The 21,775-nt window shown below is 41.0% G+C and overlaps 1 protein-coding gene and 1 non-coding gene across 2 annotated transcripts in view; both read right to left on the minus strand.

Annotated features, from left to right (window-relative positions):
- Positions 1 to 19,153, minus strand: part of VPS53 (VPS53 subunit of GARP complex) — a 134,250-nt gene extending 115,097 nt beyond the window's left edge. Inside the window, exons 1-4 of the mRNA XM_090257191.1 lie at positions 18,905 to 19,153; positions 16,583 to 16,663; positions 9,930 to 9,979; positions 7,953 to 8,019 (exon numbers count right to left, since the gene is read on the minus strand). Of these exons, the coding sequence (XP_090113317.1) occupies positions 7,953 to 8,019; positions 9,930 to 9,979; positions 16,583 to 16,663; positions 18,905 to 18,988 (282 nt within the window). The 5' untranslated portion in view covers positions 18,989 to 19,153. The remainder of the gene's footprint in view (positions 1 to 7,952; positions 8,020 to 9,929; positions 9,980 to 16,582; positions 16,664 to 18,904) is intronic.
- Positions 1,021 to 1,127, minus strand: LOC149997902 (U6 spliceosomal RNA). Its single transcript, XR_016507367.1, has one exon. It is a non-coding gene; the product is annotated as a U6 spliceosomal RNA (small nuclear RNA).
- Positions 19,154 to 21,775: the final 2,622 nt, after the last annotated feature.

Genomic DNA, 21,775 nt, shown 5'->3' on the forward strand with positions numbered 1-21,775 from the left:
CAGTCCATCCCCACCCCGTTGTCCATGTCCATGGGTCATTTATACTAGTTTCTTGACTAGAGCCTTCCCCTTCTTTTCCCCCTCCCCCCTCCCCTCTGGTCACTGTCAGTCTGTTCCTTGTTTCCATGCCTCTGGTTTTATTTTGCTCATTTGTTTGTTTTGTTCATTAGGTTCGTGTATTAGGTGACATCATATGGTATCTGTCTTTTGCTGACTGGCTCATTTCACTTAGCATAATAACTCTCCAGTTCCATCCATGCTGTTGCAAAAGGCAGGAGTTCCTTCTTTCTTTTTCCTGTGTAGAATTCCATTGTATAGATGTACCACAGATTTTTGATCCACTCATCCACTGATGGGCACTTAGGCTGTTTCTAGCACTTCGCTATTGTAAAATAGCACTGCTATGAACATAGGTTCATAGGTTCTTTTAAATTGGTATTTCTGGATTCTTTGTGTATAATCCCAGCAGCAGAATCGCTGGATCAAAAGGCAGTTACATTTTTAGTTTTCTGAGGAAATTCCATACTGTTTTCCATAGTGGCTGCACCAGTCTGCATTCCCACCAACAGTGAGTGCACTAGGGTTCCCTTTTCTCCACATGCTTGCCAGCACTTGTTTGTTGATTTGTTGATGATGGCCGTTCTGACCAGTGTGAAGTGGTATCTCATTGTGGTTTTTATTTGCATCTCTCTGATGGCTAGTGACGTTGAGCATTCTTTCATATGCCTATGGGCCCTCTGTATGTCCTCCTTGGAGAAGTGTCTGTTCAGGTCCTTTGCCCATTTTTTAACTGGATTGTTTGCTTTCCTGGTGTTGAGTCATGTGTGTTCTTTATATATTTTGGAGGTCAAACCCTCGTCCTATAAGGTCGGTTCCTTTTTCATTTTGCTGATGTTTTCTTTAGCCAAGTAGAAGCTTTTTAGTTTGATGTATTCCAATTTGTTTATTCTTTCCTTTATTTCCCTTGCCCTAAGAGAAATATTGGTGAAAATATTGCTGCATGGGATATCTGAAATTTTAAAAAATATGGAACACTTCACGAATTTGCATGTCATCCTTGTGCAGCGGTCATGCTAATCTTCTCTGTATTGTTCCAATTTTAATACATGTGCGGCCGAAGTGAGCACTCCATTTTAAATTTTAGAAGATGTAATAAGGAAACAGGATTAGGCTTACATCAGTTCAGCTGGTAAAACTAAGACCAATGAGAAGCTACAATGAGGTATATTTTACTATTTCAGTTCAGTCTAAGAAAGAAGTTTCTTATAATTAAAGCTCTACAGAACTGGAACAGATTGCCCCGTGAATTAACAAAGTAGTGAGTTCCCCATCACTGCAAGTCTCCCAGCAGAAGCAGGACAATGAAATGTCAGAGATGTCATAAAAAGGATTCCTGAACTGGGTGGGATGATGTAGTACAATTACCTAAAGCTTCTTTCTTCCAAATCAAAGTTTCAGTGAGCAGAGCTGGAGATGGCAATACACTAGTCCCCTCTTTCCATGGATTCAGCTATGTGCAATCATCTGCAATCCGAAAATATTTATTGGAAGATTCCAATAAACAAATAAACAATGCATAAGCTTTAAATTGCAAGCCATTCTGAAATATCGCACCTCCTTTGTCCAGCACGTTCACTCTGTACATGCTGCCCGCCCCTTGGTGAGGGTTTTGCAGCACTTGTGTTCACGTAACCCTTATCTTACTCAAGAATGGCCCCAGAGAGCAAGAGTGGTGATGCCTCCTTAAAGTGAAAAGGTGTAAGTTCAGAATTATCCATGATTTTTGGCAGCCAATCCGGTAGGGGTCTTGGAACACCTCCCCACAAATAAGGGGGGGCTACTGTAATAATTTTGTTCCCTTTCCGAACTAATTAGTCTTGCTTTGATGCAGTAGTCACATTGTGGCCCAGCTCCACTGAAAAGACAGAAGCTCAGTGGCTGATCCTCTCTTGGTTATTCTCAGCTTATTGGGACTTGGTCAAGGTTTGGCCGCTCTTGAAATTTCACATGCCAACTTTTACTTCTACTCAACTCTCTTCCTTCCTACTTTCAAGCTGTCCATTTTAATCCTTGGGAAGCTGTAGAAGTTTCACTGCATATTAGATCAAGTAATTGTTGAACTGACTCATGTTATCCCACAAAGTTTCAAACATGTGGGCATTTAATTAAAGCTTTTGCCTGATGATTTCAACAGATAAAAATGGGGAGAATGGAGTGCTGTAATAACTTTGTATGAGCATCACAGTCTGGTTAGAAGAGGTCACAGACTAGACCAGCACCAGTCCACCCACGTAGGAGGTGGTTAGCAATCAAAGACTCTCCAAAATGTGGAGCAGAGGACTAATCAGGCAGCTGGTACTTAAGAAATATCAAGAAACTAATAAAGAAACTGCCTCATTGTATCTACAATTGCTAAATTAATCCTTTCCCACAAATAATTTTTGAGTAGGAAATACAGCTTTTCAAGAGGAAAGTTTCTGCTAAAAATGTATTTTAAGACACCATAAATGCGAAATGAATACTTTCCCCTTATTTACACAGATAAAAGCACATCTGCTCTGGCTGAACACAATGAAGATGAAATTTACTAAAGGAAAACTTCCTTTGTCCATATTACTGCTCTCCTCCTGACTGTTCCTCAGAAGCTTAGGAAACAAACTCTGAAAGCAAACTTTTCCTCTGTCCCAGAAAGAGAAAATCCTAGGGCCCCTTGACCTATAAAACTCAATATTTTGGAACATCCATAACTCTCTCCAGTCTGTGCCAGTCAAATAGAGTATCCCTTCAGCAAACCACCGGCCAACCAGGGCTGGACAGCCAGGCTTTCACACTTAGGAGGTGACAAGGCTAGGACTCAAAAGCTCCCGGGGGGGAAAAAGTCTCTACTTCAGCTTGCGTTACAAACTGTTGGAAAAGACCGATGGAGCGGATGACAGGAAAAGCAATTATTTCTTCTGGGCTTCCTTTTTGTCTGGAGTCTAAGGAGACGAATACAAAATTCCATCACAGATTGAAATGCTATCTAAACATTCTTAAAAATTGGTCTTGCTCTCTGAAATATGACCCACTCTGCTCTGCAGCAACCTGTAACCTATTAATATGTGAGGTGAAGGACGACATTCCTGCAGGCTGTCTAATGCTAGGCCCAACTCACCAACACTGCTTGTTTGTGGCCACAGGTTAAAACATAACCAACTAAAAGATATGGATCTACACAGCATGACCCAACAAAAAGTCTTGATGAATCATTTACTTTATTTTCACATTCTTGGAATTTTAGATACCTGAGACTCTCTTATGTGTATTAAAAGTTTCTAATGAGCCATTCTAAATACAGGCTAAATTACAGTAGACAGTAGTGTTATTAATATTTCAAACAGTAGTAATTTTGGACTAGTTATACATAAATCAAGTTTTAAACAATTTTAAAAGAGCATACATACTGATCAAAATGATGTTTTTATGGTAAAAAGATTTTATTTATTTATAATTAACAAGTAATCTCACAGAGCAAATATTCCACACAGTCGGACAAATTGTTACTACACATGGACTATGTGTTCTGAGAAACGTGGAGATGAGGAGATGGGCAAGGGCCTCGCAGAGCTTACACACTAGTCAAGGTACAAGATGTGTTCGCTAGTATGTCAAAGGAGACCAGGAAAGCCAAATGAAAGTACAAGCATGGGGCTGTGGGAGCCTGCGGGCAGAAAGGAATGTAGCTAATTAATCAAGAGACACTCAGATCAGTGTTCTCATCTGTAAAATGAGAGGAGTGGGCCAGATGAGTTCCAAATCCTTTCTAGTTCTAAAATTCTGATTCCTTTGGTTTATCTAGTGAAGCTAAACAGAAAGTTTCATGAAAGAAGTAGTTTGAACTGGGTCTTGGATGGGTAAGATGTTGAAATGAAGCTACCGGAAGAAAAAGAGGAGAGAAGCATTTTTGGCAAAAGGAAGAACGTGGTCATGTGTCCAGAAAGCACGGGGCGTGCTTGCAGAGCACTGAGTCTTCACACGGGAGACGGAAGCGGGAAGGTGTATTGAGTTATTGAGTGCTAAGCAAAGGAACTTGGGTTTGATCTGGCAGACAGAGGCCACTGAGGTTTCTGAAAAAGTGGATGACATGAGCACACAGAGTGGGAAAGGTCAAGAACAGAATGAGGCTGCAGTCCCTGCAGGCTCCCTCTTTCCCTTTATTACCTCTAAAAACTCCATTTACCTGGGCCTTAACTGCCAGAGAAGTGAAGCTTCATTGGATAAAACAAAGAAACAAAGACTAAAAATTATGCAAGGACTGGGAAATGGGACCAGTTTTAGGAATCTAGCATGTCTGTACACAAATACTGACTGTGACAACAAGGAAGAAGGTAGACTACTTAATAATCAATGGAAGATGATTATTAAGAGGAAAAGAAAGTCAGTCATAAAATGTAGGAAAAATGAGAGAAATGGATAAAACTGAAAATATAAAAGAGGGTTAACACCTGTGAGCTACCAGCAGAGGAAACAAGAATATAAAATGAGCAGGATTATACCCCCACCCACCTTCCAAAATCATCGTCATCGTCATCGGCAGCCGTCCGTCTCGAGAGACGATGGCGTAGCTTCCCGAGAGTCTATCTGCACCGCCGAGAATGGCTGTGCAGTCCGACTCGGGAGTGACAATCCCTGCCGCACTTGTTACAGGTGAAGGCAGATGGCTGTTGTTGCTGCTGTTGACGCTGCTTCCGCCTCGATCTTTTCTGGACCGCCTCCTCGTTGCGCGCAGCCTCTGCGCGTGACATACCTTGCCTGACCGCGAGCCTCCAGGTTAGGCGGTCGTCTGCTTGAACTTCCCATGTGTTGAGATTGATGGAGCATTGTGTCATGTCCTTTTTGCAGATGTCTTTGAACCGCAGTTTTGGGCGCCCTGTCATCCTCTGACCTTCTGCTAGCTCGCCGTAGAGGAGGTCTTTGGGGATACGGCCTGCATCCATTCTTTTGACATGGCCGAGCCACCTGAGGCGTCTCTCACTAAGAACTGCATGCAAACTGCTCATGTTGGCTCCCTTCAGCACCTCGGTGTTGGGAACCTTATCCTGCCAGGCGACATGCAGGACGCGTCGCAGGCACCTCATGTGGAAGCTGTTGAGTATCCTTTCATGCCTTGCGTAGGTTGTCCACGTCTCGCTGCCATAGAGGAGAGTGCTGAGTACACAGGCTTGGTAGATGCGCAGTCTGGTTTTCTCAGTGAGGCTGGAATTGTTCCACACTCGCCGGTTCAGTTTGGCCATAACTGTGGCTGCCCTGGCGGTTCTCCGGTTGACCTCCAAGTCAACTGACAGAGAGCTCGAGATGGTGGACCCGAGGTAAGTGAAGTCGTTGACAACCTCCAGGGTGTATCCGTCGATGGTGATGCATGGGGGAGTCCCCGTGCCTTGAGCCATAACGTTCGTCTTCGTCAGGCTGATGGCTAGTCCGAACTCCTTGCATGCGTGGGAAAGGCAAGTGACTAGCTGCTGGAGTCCCTCTTCGGAGTGTGATGTCAAGGCTGCGTCGTCAGTGAAGAGCATCTCACGGATGAGCACCTCTTTGACTTTGGTCTTGGCTCGTAGACGGGCCAGGTTGTAGAGCTTGCCATCGACCTTCCAAAATACTGGATAGCATAATTAACATTTTAAGAAATCAGCTGTATTGAATGACAGCTGTCAGAGGGAGGAGGGGAGGAGGGGTTGGGGAGACTGGGCGAAATAGCTGAAGCAGGGATACGTGGTGACAGAAGGAGACTAGACTTGGGGCGGTAAACGCATAATACAACGTACAGATGATGTGTTATAGAATTGTGCACTTGAAACCTACATTATTTTATTAACCAATGTCACCCCAATAAATTCAATAAAAATTAAAAAAAGAAATCAACTGTACTAAAAAAAAATATCAAATAGGACCAATAACAGAACTGAAGCTATTTATAAAAGTACACACCTGACCTGAGTTAGTACTGAAAAGGGAGAACCAGACATTGTATGAGAGGAAGACTAGAAAAGACATGCTCAGCGTTTCTGTTAGATAGCAATTTCTGAAGTATGATGCCTAAACAGAAAAGTAAAATCCAAATGGAAAGGAAAATAGTTAATAGATAACATCTGGCCCCTGAATCATTAAAAAATACCTCCTCCCCAAATACTTTTTCCCTCCATTCCCTTCCAATAGCCCTCCTCAGCTAGATCCAAAGGAAATGTAAAACTCTAAACTGAATCACAGTTACCCGTTTGCCAACAAAACGACGTCTGAGGAACTGTAGCTATGTCACATGACTATCTTTTTTTCTTTTGTAATATATGTTATTTCCATCTTGATTTTTAAAATTTATTGTGTTAAAATACACATAAAATGTATCATCTTAACTGTTTTTAATGGAATGTATTAAATGCATTCACATTGTTGTTCAACCATCACTACCATCCATCCATCCCCACACTTCCTTTCATTTTACAAAACTGAAACTCTAGACCCATGAAACAATGACTCTCCATTCTCCCCCAGTCATGGCAACTATCATTATACTTGGTCTTTATGATTTTCATTACTCTAAGTACTTCATATAGGTGGAACCATATTGTATTTTGTGTGTGTGTGTGTGTCTGGATTATTTTATTTAGCATAATGTGTTAAAGCTCATCCCTATTATAGCATGTGTCAGAATTTATTTCTAAGGCTGCATAATATCCCATTGGACACTTTATCATATTTTGCTGATCCACTCACTCATCAATGGACACTTTGCTTCTACAGTTTACCTACTGTTATAAACATGGCAATATAAATATCTCTTCAAGACCCTGCTTTCAATTCTTTCTAGTCAATACCCAGAAGTGGAATTGCTGGGTCATATGGTAATTCTATTTTCAATTTTTTTGAGGAACCTCCTAACCATTTTACATACAACTGTACCATTTTACATTCCACTAACGGTGCAAAAGGGTTCCAATTTCTCTGTATCTTCACTAACACTTGTTTTCTGTTTTTTTTTTTTATAGTGGTCACCCTACTGGGTGTGAGATTGTATCTCATTGTAGTTTTGCTTTGCATTTCCCTAATAATTAATGATGTTGAGCATCTTTTCATGTATTTACTGATTAATCTTATATCTTCTTTGGAGAAATGTCTCTTCAAGTTCTTTGCCTACAGTTAATTAGGCTGTTTTTTTTGGTTGTTGTTGAATTTTAGCCTCAATATATTTTGAATATTAATCTTTTATCAGATATATGATTTGCATATATTGTCTCTCATTCTGTAGGTTGCCTATTTTTCTATTGATAAGTGTCTTTTGATGCACAGGGTACTGTTACCTTTTGTAGCAACAAAAGTTATACCAAAATCCCAACAACTTAGCTGACAGATAAAAGCAGCAACCATATTTAGACACAGTACTCAAAATATTGGAGGGCAAAAGAGACGTCTATCACTCGGGCTAAAGAGAAGGAAATTTTGGTTTTCTCATTTCAGCTTGCATGCCTTCAGCTGGGTGAGCTGTGCTAATATGCCCCCAGTCCGAGAGACACTGAGTGAGAGTGCCAGTCTGGTCTGGGCAGCCAACCTCTGTTACTAGTGGAACAAGTCAACTACGTTTCCTGCTGTGTATAGGACAGACCGCTAAGAAAGAGCTCTGGCCCTGGCCAGTGTGACTCAGTGGGTTGGGCATCATCCCACAAGGTTGTGGGTTCAACTCCCACACAGGGCACATGCCTAGGCTGCAGGTTCAGTCCTGGGTTGGGGCACATACAAGAGGCAGCTGATCGATGTTTCTTTCCCCACTTTCCCCTCTCTATAAAATCAATAAGCAGGTCCTCAGGTGAGGATTAAGATAAAAAAAAAGTGCTCTGTAAGGAGGCAGTTCAACACTTTTGTCACTTGATCACTGGGTTCTGAAAACATTAGGGCAATATAATAGAGAAAAACAAGTTACTTACTTGCCTGCCATCTTGCCCCACATTTGTTTGACCTCTTACAACAGTCCGAATATTGTCATCCAGTCTCCTAGCAAAAAAGTTAAAAGGATACAAATCATTGAAATAATCTCATACTAAATTGACGAAAAGATAAAAAGTTAGCAACTAATTTAGCAACTTCTTCAGATTGTACCTACTTGTTCAGAAAATCGGCCAAGCTTGAATGACAAAGGAAGACTGAGGTCTTGGACCAGGTGGAGCAGCAACAGTAGTGTAAGAAGCCAAGCCCAGCACAGACTGATGCATCATCTTAGTTTTTATAAAAAAGGCTATTTTCACTTAATTTTGAGAGCTATCCAAAAGGACCCATATAACTTTTAGTATTTTTCCTGGAGTAAACCTAAAATGAGAAAGTTGCTGAAACTTTATGGGAAGAAGCCAGAGAATTCAAATTACCCCATAAATTCCTTCCTCAGTAACTTCCTCGGGAACCTTAAAAGGCATAAGGAGCCAGGGTAATATATGAAATCAGTGCTTTGCCTTCTGGGCCCCAATTGTGCAACCTACGTAGGAGACAGATCTGTAGTCTCCAGCTCCTCTTTCTCCTGTGGCTCAACAGGGGCCATTTAACGATAGCACTCCAATCAGAGAAATTTCCATTTTCACTTGAAGAATCGATTGAAGGTATGGGGGCAGAAAGCAGAAAATAACTGGCTCACAAGTGATTTCTAGATCATCAGAGAATTTCCATTAACAGGGCAAAACCTGGACAACTTAGCGGTCTCTACTAGAATTGTTATAGCAAACATCCACCTAAATGATGGACAGGCTTCTTTGTACTTCCTAAGGCATCCAATTGAACAAAACATTAATAATAGAGGTCTTTACAAAAAAAAAAAAAGAAAAAATCCAAAGGCTAAGGGAAAAAAATTATCTCCTGGATTCAAAGTAAAGGCTTCTCCTCAGCAAAAGTTTCCTTTTTAATTTTTTTATTTATCGATTTTGGAGAAAGAGAGAGTCAGAGATGGAGGGGTGGGGAGAGAGAGAGACATTGATTTGTTGTTCTACTTATGTATGCATTCATTGGTTCATTCTTGTTTGTGTCCTGACGGAGATCGAACCCACAATCTTGGTGTATTGGTTTGATGCTCTAACCAACTGAGCTACTCAGTCAGGGCCCAAAAGTTTTAAAGAAATCTATTTTTAATGCCATAAAACATTGTGGTAATAATTATAATGAATAAACAAACATTGAGTATCTACCATGTGTCAAAATTAGAAATTCAGATGTAGACAAACCAGAACAAGGCTATTGGGAGGAAGAACGCTTGGTGACCATCCTAGACAATCACATCCTAGGTTAGTCAATCAAGATGTTAATCCTGGGCCGCCGTCAACCATGCCAACCAGCAGATCTGACTTCATTGGTAGCTGGTATGTGGCCAAGGGACACACATATAAGCCCTTATTCACATCTAAGCCATGGGAATAAAAAAATGTAAATCTAGAGAAATAAAGCCATTAAAAATATAATAGAAGTGCTTTTGCCTCCTTTTATAATCAGCTGTTTTGAATAGCCTATTACAGCTTGACTGATCAAAGAATTCAATTCTTTGACACAAGACTTGTATAAAAACCCAGATTTAAAAGAATTATCTATTTATTTACTTTAATTTTTTAAATTTTATTTATTTATTGTATTTTTAGAGAGAGGAGAAGGAAGGAAGAAAGAAAGGGAGAGAAACATCGAGGGGAGAGAGGAAAACATCTACTGCCCCATCCAAGGACGGAACCAGCAACTCAGGCATGTGCCCTGGTTGGGAAGATGCCCAACCAACTGAACCACACCAGTCAGGGCAAGAATTATTATGTTTCTTAAATTACCATCTATAGCAAACCTGACATTTCAGTGTTCTCACAGACAAGTGTGATCTAGAATGTGATTAACTAAATTAACAACATATTTGCCATTATTAATAATCATATAGTATTACTTACCTTATTTTCAGTCTAATCTTGTTCACAACTTCGTCTATGTTTGCCAGAGACTACAATAAAGAAGGAAAAGTGCCAGCTATTATTTCACTTCTTGGAATTCCTTTTATTGGGAAGTGATGAGCTCTAATGGCTATTTATGACATCTCAAAAAGTTTAATCATAGAGCATAATTCAATTTTTACTTTTTTTTTTTTTTTTTTAAGCATAGCAGTAGGTGGCAACTACTGCGAAAATCCAGGCTGGGGTCTATTTTTTGTAAATAAAGTTTTATTAGAACACAGCCATGCCCATTCATTTATCTATTATCTGCAGCTGGCTTTGAACTATAAAGGTTAAGTTGAGTATGTAACTGCAACAGAGACTGACTGGTCCACAAATCCTAAAATATTTACTATCTAGTCCCTTACAGCAAGTTTGACCCCTGGTATATATAATCCTGAAAAATTCATACAAGAAATATAGCAACAAAAATGAATATACATACAACAACATGGATAAATCTTACTAACATAATGTTGCACACACACCAAAAAAAATAAAATAAAATAAAGACAGACAAGAGCATATACTGTAGAATTTCATTCATATAGTTCAAAAATGAGTGAAACTATTCTCTTGTGTTAGAAGCCAAGATGGTGGTTATCTTTGGGGGAGATAAAAATGTTTTATTTCCTGATCTGGGTGGTGGTTACACAGCTGAATTCATTTTGTGAAAATTCACCAAGCTGCACATTTAAGATTTGTGTACTCCTCCACATTATGTGATATGTCAATAAATAAATAATGTTTTTCTGAGTGTATAGGTCCATTAGGGAAAAAGTCTAGAAAGATAAATACTTGTAATCTATACTAGTAGCTGGAATCTACGAAATCAGTAGCAATAGTTGTAATCTGAAAAGGAAGAATTTTAAATTTTTCTTCTTTTTGCCTATTTTCTAATTGCTCTACATTGACTATGCATTGCTATTGTAAATATAATAAAGTTATTTCTGTTTTTAAAACAATGACTAAAAACAGAATATTTTCAACTTCGGCATGCAAAAAAATGTGAGGAAATGGTGCCCCCTAATGGAACAGAGATGGTACAATTTTATAGCACCATTTTCACTGAAGTTTTTAAAAATGTAATTTTGTAAGTCCTCTTTCTTCTGCCAAGAGACATACTATCTGAGGAAGAATTGGTGATGATGCAGGAACTGTGCTCACAAAATGCTACCGGCAACCTGAGCTGGCAGGAGAAGCCCAGGAGCCTGCCAGGAGCAGGTCTGCTAAGGAAATCAGGTCACAGGTGTTTGAGATGTCAGATGGGGCCACTCACGTCTCATCTACTGTTCTGACAAAGTCAGTGGTTACTCAGAATTTTCAGAAATCCAAGAACAGACTGAGGTAAAGCTAAATCTCAGAAAAGAGGAGTTATTTCAATTGAGGAATCCTCAGTCAAGTCTGTCATTTTAAAACACCACTGTGGTAACAGGACCTGAATTGTCAGAGGACCTGGGTTTGGCAAATCGCTGCCACAAACAAACTTGCTGTATCTAGAGGGCAAGCTGTCTACCCTCTTTGAGTTTCTATTTCTTCATATGCAAAATAGGCATATCTCTACTGGAACCCATTCCTTTAAAAATAATTTGGGGTACTTAAAAAACAAAACTATCTAAAAATGTTAACATTTAAGGAATTAGGATGAAGAGCAGCCATGAATTCTTTGTACTATTCTTACAGCTTTTCTAAAAATGGGAAATTATATCAAAATTGAAAATTATAATCTATTTTATTTATTGATTTTAAGAGAGAGAGAGAAAGGGAGGAAGAGAGAGGGAGAGCAAGCCAAAGGGAGGGAGGGGGAGAGAGAGAAAGAGAAACACTGCTTTGTTGTTCCACTTATTTATGCATCATTGGTTGTTTTTGTATGTGCCCTGACCGGGGATCCAACCCACAACCTTGGCATACTGGCACAATGCTCTAACCAACTTAGCTAGCTGGCCAGGGCTATAATCTATTTTAAATTGGTAAAACATGTACATGATCAAAAATTCAAATAGAAAAGGGCAGTACTGCACTTTCACCCCCCAGTTCTCCTCTCCAGAGGCAATGGCTCTGGGCCAGTTTCTTTTGCCCATTCTCAGATGTTTATGCATTTAAAGTACACCCATAACTTATATCCCCTTCTTTATATAAATGCACATTGTCCTGCACCCTGCTTTCTTCACTTAATAATATAACTTGAAGGTCATTCCACATCAGTAAATATTGATTTTTGGTGGTACAGTAACCATTCCTTAAAGTTAATGCTCCTTGGACAAGAAGGTCTTCCTTACACCATAACAATTTTTCTAAAAAGAATAATTCAAAGTATATTATGCCTTTAGATGTTCAACTGCACTTAAAAATATAAAAGAACCTGGGAAAGACCTAAATGGCCATCAATAAAAAAGTTAAATAAATTAGGCCATAGATATTCAGTGGCCTTTTTGCCACTGCCAAAGACACTGGGTAGGGAGATTCTGAAACAACAAATGTCACTTATGATAACATGCTAATTAAGGGAAAACACGTAAAAATATCAAGTAGCCCATGAATACATATTTTAAAAGACCAGAAAAAATATTCTAAAATTATAATGCTTGTCTGCATGTTAGGTGGACCCATGGGTGGCCACTTGCTCTTTATCTTCCAGATTTTTAAAATTTACCTATTGATTTTAGAGAGAGAGAAAGAAGAGGGGGCACAGAGAGAAAGTGGGGGGAGAGAAACATCGACTTGTTGTTCCACTTATTTATGCACTCATTGGTTGCTTCTTATATATGACCTGGTCAGGGATCAAACCTGCAACCTTGGAGTATCAGGACAAAGCTCTACGAATTGAGCTACCCGGCCAAAGTTATCTTCCAGATTTACTACTGGGGAAGCAAAAGGGAAAGGGTACTAACATTTAAGGTTGATCTGTTATACAATACTCTTCTAGACATTTTACAAAAATTATTTCCCTTAATCCTCTCAGCCATACTAGGCATGCCCTTTTCCTCTTCAGTATAAAGAATGGGACATAGGCTCTGGAAGAACAGATGCTTTGTCCAAGGTCACAGATGCTGGATTTGGTTGAGGTCTGTCTGACTCCCGGGTTTCTGCTCTTTTTCACTCTACCATGCTACCTCTAATACAATGGTTCTTGACCTAGATTTTCTGCACCCCAATACACCTGAGGGATATGACACACTCCCTGCTCTCAGCCCAGTGCCTCACCATGGCAGTGATTCGCACTGGGGTTGAGGCCTCTTGGGCAGGTGGAAAAACGCCCCATAGGAATCCAGATTGACTACCCTGGGTGGAGGTGATACATTTTCTCTTTAAGAATCACTCATCTAGTTCTGTTGTAATGTGGTTGTACAGTGTTAATTCTGTCATTTAAAAATGCCTTAATTATTGAAAAATATTTTCTGATTCTAATGGTAATTCTTGCTGATTACAGAAAATATGTAATATCACCCTCATCCCCAGCAGAGTATAATCACCATTAGCATTTTGGTTTATTTACCTTCTACTAACTATTCCTTCTATGCAAATACTATATGGCTTTTAAAAAATTAAACTGATATGATAATTTGGCATCTTATATTTTTCTCTTAAAAATGTAGATACAGAGCTTTTGGGGGATGATTAAAAATTCTGTATAAACAGTTCTGTATGACTCTTTCTTCAAAGTTCTTAATTATATTAGTGTTTTTTTAAAATATAAATTTCATCTAGTTTCCTTAATCATACCTCTAATAAAAACATGACAAATGATTATCTTTAGTTTTCTACTAGGAGACAAGAAACCTGGCTCCTTTTCAGAACCACCCAGGGAGCTCTGTTAAATACAGAAACTGGAGTTCCTCACACCTGGACCTGGCGAGTTACAAACATCTGGGGATCTGTTCCAGGCCATAGTCCTGCCTCCAGGCAATCACGCATGCAGTAGTTGCCACTCAACAGAAACACATACACACCCTCCTCCTTCCAGTGACACTAAGTTTATTCTTGATATATGACATCTACTTTAAATATTCTAAACTCACAATTTACAAGTATTTACTGCGGGTTCATGAAGTATACAGATGGGTTTTGCCCAAGATATAGCAATAACTGAAAGAAATGATAAATCATGCCACTACTTTCTATTACCTTTCCTTAAGATCCATGGGAATCTGGATTGGAAGGTGAACTGCTAAGTGTAAATCTGGGATTAGGGAAGTAAACGTAACCCCGGGTCATAAATTTTCTGAGTCACCTAAGAAACTTCACTACACATTATTATGCACATGGTGGTATAAGACAAGACATTGAACTGAATCTCTGGAACAACAGATGTCTTGTGCTACCTTCAGAGATTCAAAAATCTATCAGTAAGATGTGAGAACCTGGTGGTTTCCCATATAATTTTCAAATCTAACACTTACTTTTGTTTTAGTAGGTCAGCAATCTTGACAGAGTGGAGTAAATGAAATCGTCGGCAGCCGTCCGTCTCGAGAGACGATGGTGTAGCTTCTTAAGAGTCTATCTGCACCGCCAAGAATGGCTGTGCAGTCCGACTCGGGAGTGACACGGTATCTGTCTCCTCCCGTGTTGAATCGACATCTTGCGATGACGCTGGAGTGTCCTCTCCAGTGAAGCTGAAGCTACAGAGCCTGGGCAGGGTGATATGGAGGGTCTGCTGTTGCCCATGCAGCAGACCCCCCCTCTCTTCGCAGCTGAAGGGTCCAAGGGAAAGACGGAGTCAATACAGCTTGGCTTCAGGTGCGCCGCAGGAGTTGCCAGTGTTGACTACAACGTCAAACCGCCTTAGGGACTCCGGCTCCGGATTTTCTGTCGGGGTTTACTCCCTTAGCCTTTCCCCTGAAGAGGTATGCCGCAAGGCAGCGGAGGTTTTTTGGAGTCAAGAGTTTTCCTTCTCTGATGTGCCCTGACTGGAAGATCGAACCAGCGACACTTAGCTCGCAGGCCGACGCTCAATCCACTGAGCCAAACCAGCCAGGGGAAGTAAATGAAATACATTCATGGTAAAACTATCTTTATATCAGCTGTTTCCAGAATTCCGTTTTCATAGAAAAGGATGAGCACTGAAGGCTAGATGTGAAATCTCATAAAGGACAATCACACAGTAGGATGCCATGTTTCCAACTTTATTTTAAAAAATTAACATGTCCATTAGAAAAAGCTGAGTAGAATTTATGCCGAGATAGTAACAATCATGGGGATTATGAGCTTCAGATTCAAATACTATCCAACTACTTACTTCTGCCTGGATGGCCTAAATATGGTCAAACTGAGCTCACCTTTACACCCCACTCATAGCCTACTTACCACTGAAACTTGTTTTCCTCCTTACTCCCAATATACGGTAAAGGTGCCAGCACCCACTCAGTCTGCCAGGCTAGAAATCAAAGGTCAAAACCCTTCCTTTGGCCTGTAACACACAGCTTAGATGTCACTTCCTCATGGAAGCCTTTTTGGATCCCTCAGGCGGAGGAAGGCCGCGTGTGCTCTGCCTTCACAGGATTTAGCCTGCTTCCCTCATGGCAACACTATCACATTTCAGCTGAGCGTTCTTTATCTCTGTGCCTCGTTATTCTTACCCTAAAACAGGCATGTTAACAAAGTGGAGAATTTATCATTGTTAAGTGTTTAGGATGGTGCCTGACGTACAGTAAACAGCCAATAAATGTAAACTATTATTATAGTTGTACTAGAAGTTAGAACTCTTTCAAGAGTAACAAATAATTAATAGTTATACAAACAAGTCATTGTAAAGTCACAATAATTTACTTATAATCTGTTAAAGGTGTAATCATTACCTATTAGGTTAGACTGGAAACGCTATATTGGGAAGGAGAGTATTTGCCTTGTTCACCCCTCTAGCTGCAGATTTCTTACAGAGGTAGGCAGATGAGGTAATTTATGTTGAGTAAATGAGAGAATTTTAGGTTCTACAGCCCTTCAATTACAAAATGCTGTGTCGTCCGCCTCCTAAATAGCTCTTGGACCTTGTTCTCTCCATTCCAATCTATTCAGGCCTTATCATCTCTCTTATGTGAAATAGCTGTCTGCTGACTGGTCTTCCTGCCTCCAGGTCCGCCTCACCCCAGTTCACCCTCCACCTTGCTGCCAGGTGGAATTTTTAAAATGTGAATCCGATTCAGTCATTACTCTGTCAAAAGTCCTTCAGTAAACACCCAGTGTCTAGAGTAACTAACGGTCTCCAGAGGAGGGTGTGTGCATCTCCAAGGGGTCCGCAACCATACCCATTAAGGTGTGAGAAGAAAATATTAAGACCTCTATTCATTCTTTATTTATATAGCAAACAGTACTAAAACCTAATTTATTTAAGATTGGTACTAGGATATGTGTATAATGTTTTGGGAATACAGGTTTAAGATTTAGCCCAGAAAAAATCAGTTGTATAGAAAATATTTAAGGGTATAATTTCTAATAATATACAAAGAATTTCACTCTAACACAATAGCAGTATTTGGTATTAGATACCCCATCCCCCAAATGGTTACAATGAAGTTTGGTTTAAATCACATCTTGTTTATTAAGGCCCCTTGGATTATATAGGGCAACACACCAGGCATAACACTCAGGAAGAGCCAGAAGCCACTGAAATTACTTACTTGCTCTGTGGGGAACAGTGTATTGATATACTCCACAGCATTGAAATCTGCTCGATCTAGAGGATCCTGGCTTGGAAATACCTATATAAAGATAGATTAGAAACAACAGTCATCTTCCTGTCTTATTTCATGTATTATTTCTTTCCTCTCTACGGGGTGGTAAATTCTATTTATAAGACTTGACATACAACAGATGCTCAATAAAATATGTTAAAGTAAATATTTAAGTTTCACCAAAGTCTGTAATTTTAACATCATGAATCTTGGTGAAACCAACAGAATGTGCAACAGTGAAAAGTTCCACAGTAGTCAACAGAATCCCAACTACAAGTGAACATAAATGGGCCTTGTGCAAATTGGATTAAATCAGCTGAAGACATGGTTGTATTAATAAAGTCTGACCCTGGCTGGTATGGCTCAGTGGATTGAGTGCTGGCCTGCAAACCAAAATGGTCACCGGTTCGGTTCCCAGTCAGGGCACATGCCTAGGTGGCAGTCCAGGTCCCCGGCTGGGGGGGGGGGGGGGTGTCAGGCAACCACACACTGATGTTTCTCTCTCCCTCTCTTGCTCCCTCCCTTCCCCTCTCTCTAAAAATGAAATAAATTATATATATATATATAAAAGTCTGAAAACAGACTTATGCAGTATGTCTCAACGAAGTCTCAGCAACAGAATTCACTATGCACTGAAACAATTTTTATGTTTCAGGCAGTGTCAGGAAATGAAGAGCTGGCTATCAGGAACTGTCTGTCTCTAACAGAAAAGGGAATGCTGCCTCCTGAGAAACAGCTAACTCCCTTCAAAAGCTGCAACTTGAACAAAGTAGATTATAAAAGTAGTCAAGAGATACCCTGGGTAGTGGATTTCACCAGCTCAGTATTGTGATTCTGCTTAGGAAATTCTTTTCTGATGTCTGCTTATTAGATAAACCTGTGCTAGAACTCTTAATTGTAAATATGTGCTCTTCTAAAATCCTTGTCAAACAGTAACTGACTGTATGATTTGTTTCTTCTAGTAGAGCCCACTAGGTCCAAAAACCAAATGAAATATATGTCTTTTTCTGGCAAGTGGAGGTGAATGGGGAGCAGTGTTGCCTGAGAACAAAAACCTTTGCCCCATGGGCTGGCATCCTCAGGATGTGCCAAGTGAGCTCTGTATGGGTAATCTAACCACTCCCAGAAAAACACATCCAAAAATCTATAAATGGGACAATACAAATAAATGGCTTAGTACAATGGCAGACCTACAGTAAGTGTTAATGTTCAATACATATTAACTATTAGTATGTATATTGTACAAATATTAATAGTAGTAAATGCTTTACTTTAAATGTGACATAACACTGTTTTCTTAAATCATATCTCTGCCAATTCATTTAAGAGACCTTCTCCCTTTATCAGGAGCAATACCCTGTACAAGGTTCTAAATCAGCGATTTTCAATCTTTTTAATCTCATGGTACACATAAACTAACCACTAAAATTATGTAGCACAGAAAAAAATACATTTTTCCAATCTGACAAAAAAAATAGGTACAATTTTGATTCATTAACACCGGACGGTTATTGTGTTGGCTGATATCATTTTTTATTTGAAAAACCTAAGGAAAAAGAAGTCAGTGCCCATGAGTAAATAGTCAGCTATTTATTGCATGTTTTAAAAATTCTTGCGGCACACCAGGTGAAAATCGCTGGTCTAAATCACTATTTCTAAAATTATTACTCTCTCAAAAAACTCAATAATTTTGAAAAGAGAATTTAGGGAAGGGCAGCCTCCTGGGAATTTTCTTCAACCTAACCCAAACTCATCAACAGCAGAAATCCTCAACCATTTAAGTATGGCAAAGGGGTCCTTTTCCAACCTTGTCCCCTCTGCTCTGCGATCCGCTTCGGAAGTTCAAGTGACGCCCTCCCCTCAATTCGGAACCACGCACAAGGAGCTAGACTGAGAATCGCGAGCAGCGGCACACCAGCCTGGTAAATGAATGAACAGCTCTAAACCCGCCCCCCAAAAATCTGAGGTTGCAACCCAAGAGGTCCCACCTTCCAGGGGCAACCTTTCGGGAATCACAGCGTCTTTGCCCAAACGCACCAAGATGCCCCACCCTCCAAAGACAATCAGGGCCTAGAAAGGGCTCTCTTCCTTCCCTAGACTCCGAAACCCTTTCCCACCACGAGCTCCCTCCAAGCCCTTCCTTTCCCTTCCGGGCCTAGCTCCCGTCCCTCTGTCCAAACACCGCTTGGGCCCCGCGCCACCCCGGGTTCCACCCCCGAGTCGCCAGGCCCTCCGCACTCTCCTCCCCTCAGGGGGCGGAACGCCCACCTGCTCTATGGCTAGCTGCACGTCCGGCGTGAGCTGCAGCACGGCTTCCAGCTCCTCCACGAACTCTAGTTCCTCCTCCTCCATCGTCCCACCGCGCCGTGCCCTCCGAACGCCCACCCTGGTCCCGAGTCGGGCCTCCTGAAGTCCCCCAAGCCGCAGAGCAGCACCTCCCGGTGGCAGCGATCCAGCAAGCCTCCGCTCTGTCAGCTAGCCGAGAACTTCCGGGAAGCCGGCACTTCCGGGATCCGGGGCACGCCGGGATAGCGGAGGACTGACCTCCGGTTGCCCTGGGGAGGGCGTTCTGTCCAGTCCCAGGAGTCTCCCGGGACAGCTTTGTAGTCGGCGTCCCCTGCCCGACCCCTCAGCTCTGCTGAGGATGGTGGGGGCCTCGTCACCTCTCCGGAGGGCTCTGACCTTGGGGAGGGCCTGGCCGTCACTGCAAGACCCCCCCAGCGCCGTGGCGACCGACCGACAGCAGCCCTCACGGGCCGGGCAGCGATGCTGGCGATCCTTCAACTCCCCGGGCCCCCCTGGTCAGTGACAGTAGGTGTCCCCCTGCCATCGGGGGAGAAATGACCCCAGCTGGTAAGTGGCGATGTTGCCAAAGACAATGTGTAGGATGAGACAGCGTCCACTTTCGGAGTTCAGTTCCCCTCGTGGCAATCCTCTAGGCAGAGATTTCTGGGGGTCTGCAGCTCCCTCCTTGGGGTAGGGATGGGGACGGGGAGACCCAGCCCCGCGCTGGGGAAATGTTTACTTTCTGAGACTCTGAGTACGCGGAGTCTAAGTCCCATTCCACGAATGATAAGCAGTGTAATCTTGAACAAATTACTCTGTCTGCTTCACCTGCAAGGAAATGGTGAGGGTTAAATAGAAAAAGCCCTATGCAAATTTTAGCTCGTAATACAGGTAATATTAGGGTGTCTATTTCTTATGCACCACAAAGAAGACACCAGATCACCCTGTGGAACCACTTTTCCTCCAGACACTTAAAACAACGAGAGAACTGCAGCCAAAGGTAGAGCTGTTTCACCAGTTAAACGCTGTGAAACTCCATGATGGAAGAGACCCTGGGCCCTCAGCCTGTTTTGTATATTTTATTTTATCAAAGTTATAGTAAAGAAAGGATGGAAGCAACATAATTTCTAACAATAAAGGAAGGCTTAAAATATATAAAACAACAATATAATAGAATATTGATTCATAAATTCATAGCTTTTAAAAATAATGACATTGAAAAATGTGTGTAAAATATCTCAGAAAGCAAAATGTATGTATTTCAGAAAGCAAAATTATACAGCATGGTCCCAGTTTACGTGTGTGTGTATTTTGTGCCTATAAAAATGATAACAAAGAAATAGTACTTTTCTGCCGGTGATGGAATGTCCGTTGTTTGTACATTTTCCCAAAATGTCTACAATGAGCCTGTAGTACTTTTATAATCAGAAACTTCCTTTTTTCTTAAAGGAAAAGGTAGCTATATCTTGGATTTTTTTCATTTTTTTACATTAAGAAATTATTTACATACAGTATAGTCCACCCATTTAGTTTATAATGATGTGGTTTTTGATAGCCGTGCATAACCATGTAACCACCATCACAATCAGGTCCTAGGAGAGTTCCATCATCCACCCCCTGCAGCTCTCCCCAGATTCCCTCATGCCTTGCTCCACCCCTGGCAACCACTGGCCTGATTTCTGTCCCTAGAGTTTGACTTTACCAGAATGTCATATAAATGGAAACATATGTCATCTTTTGAGTGAGGCTTCTTTCACTTAGCCTAATGCATTTGCTTTTCCTCCATGCTGTTGCTCATTTCTTCTTGCTGTGTGGTATTCCACTATATGGATATGTCACAATTCGCTTACTGATTCCCTGGTTGAAGAATATTAGGGTTGTTCCCAGTCTTGAGCAATGATGAATAAAGCTGCTATAAACATTCATTTGCAGGTTTTTGTGTGCATAAGTTTTCATTTCACTTGGGTAAATACCGACAAGTGGGATTGCTGGGTTGTGTGATATGTCCGTGTGTAACTTTATAAGAAACTGGTCAACATTTTCCCAAGTGGCTGTATCATTTTATACATTGCTATCAGCAATGTGTGAGAGTTCTGGTTGCTCACAGAGCTTATGTTTAATGATCATAATAATAACTAACATTTCATAGCCCTTACTACATGCCAGGCATCATGCTAAGCATGCATTGTCTTTTCTAATCTGAATGGTAATTCTGAGGTTGATAGTTATTATCATTATCCCCATTAACAGATGAGAAAATGGAAATGTAGTTAAAAATTAAACAAAAAACATGCCCATTTATTGAATGAGTGAATGAATGTTCCTGCTGGTGATAGGCACTGGACTAGGTGCTGGGAATGTATCAATCAGCAAAACAGACCAAATGCCTGCCCCCAGGTGCTATTTCCATGTATGGGAAGGGTATTCATGCAAGTAAACACATAACAGTGATCCGTCTCATGAAAGACAAGTAAAGCATATGTCAAGAAACTATAGCGAGAGGGTGTGCTGACTGGTCAGGAAAGGCTTTTCTGAGGAAGTGATTTTTAAGCAGAAGCACAGGGTGGGGGTTGGGAGCAGGGGATGACACAGGAAAGGAACGGTGTATGCAAAAGCCGAGAAGATGGAAGAAGTCGGCCAGGATGATGGCACTGCTTTGTTTATGATAAGCAAAAGAGGGAAATACCTGAGATAGAAGGGGGGAGAAATGGAAGTTTACAGGTAGGAGAAATTTGGGTATAAAAATAGGAACATGTGATAGTCTCACAAACGAGCTGGGCTTTATCTTTTTAAACAATTTCCTGTTTTGCTGTGGGATAGGGTACAGCTGATGACAAAGTATCACAGAAAACA

Source organism: Furipterus horrens, unplaced genomic scaffold (assembly GCF_987537825.1).
Source record: "Furipterus horrens unplaced genomic scaffold, mFurHor1.1.pri manual_scaffold_11, whole genome shotgun sequence".
NCBI lineage: Eukaryota > Metazoa > Chordata > Mammalia > Chiroptera > Furipteridae > Furipterus > Furipterus horrens.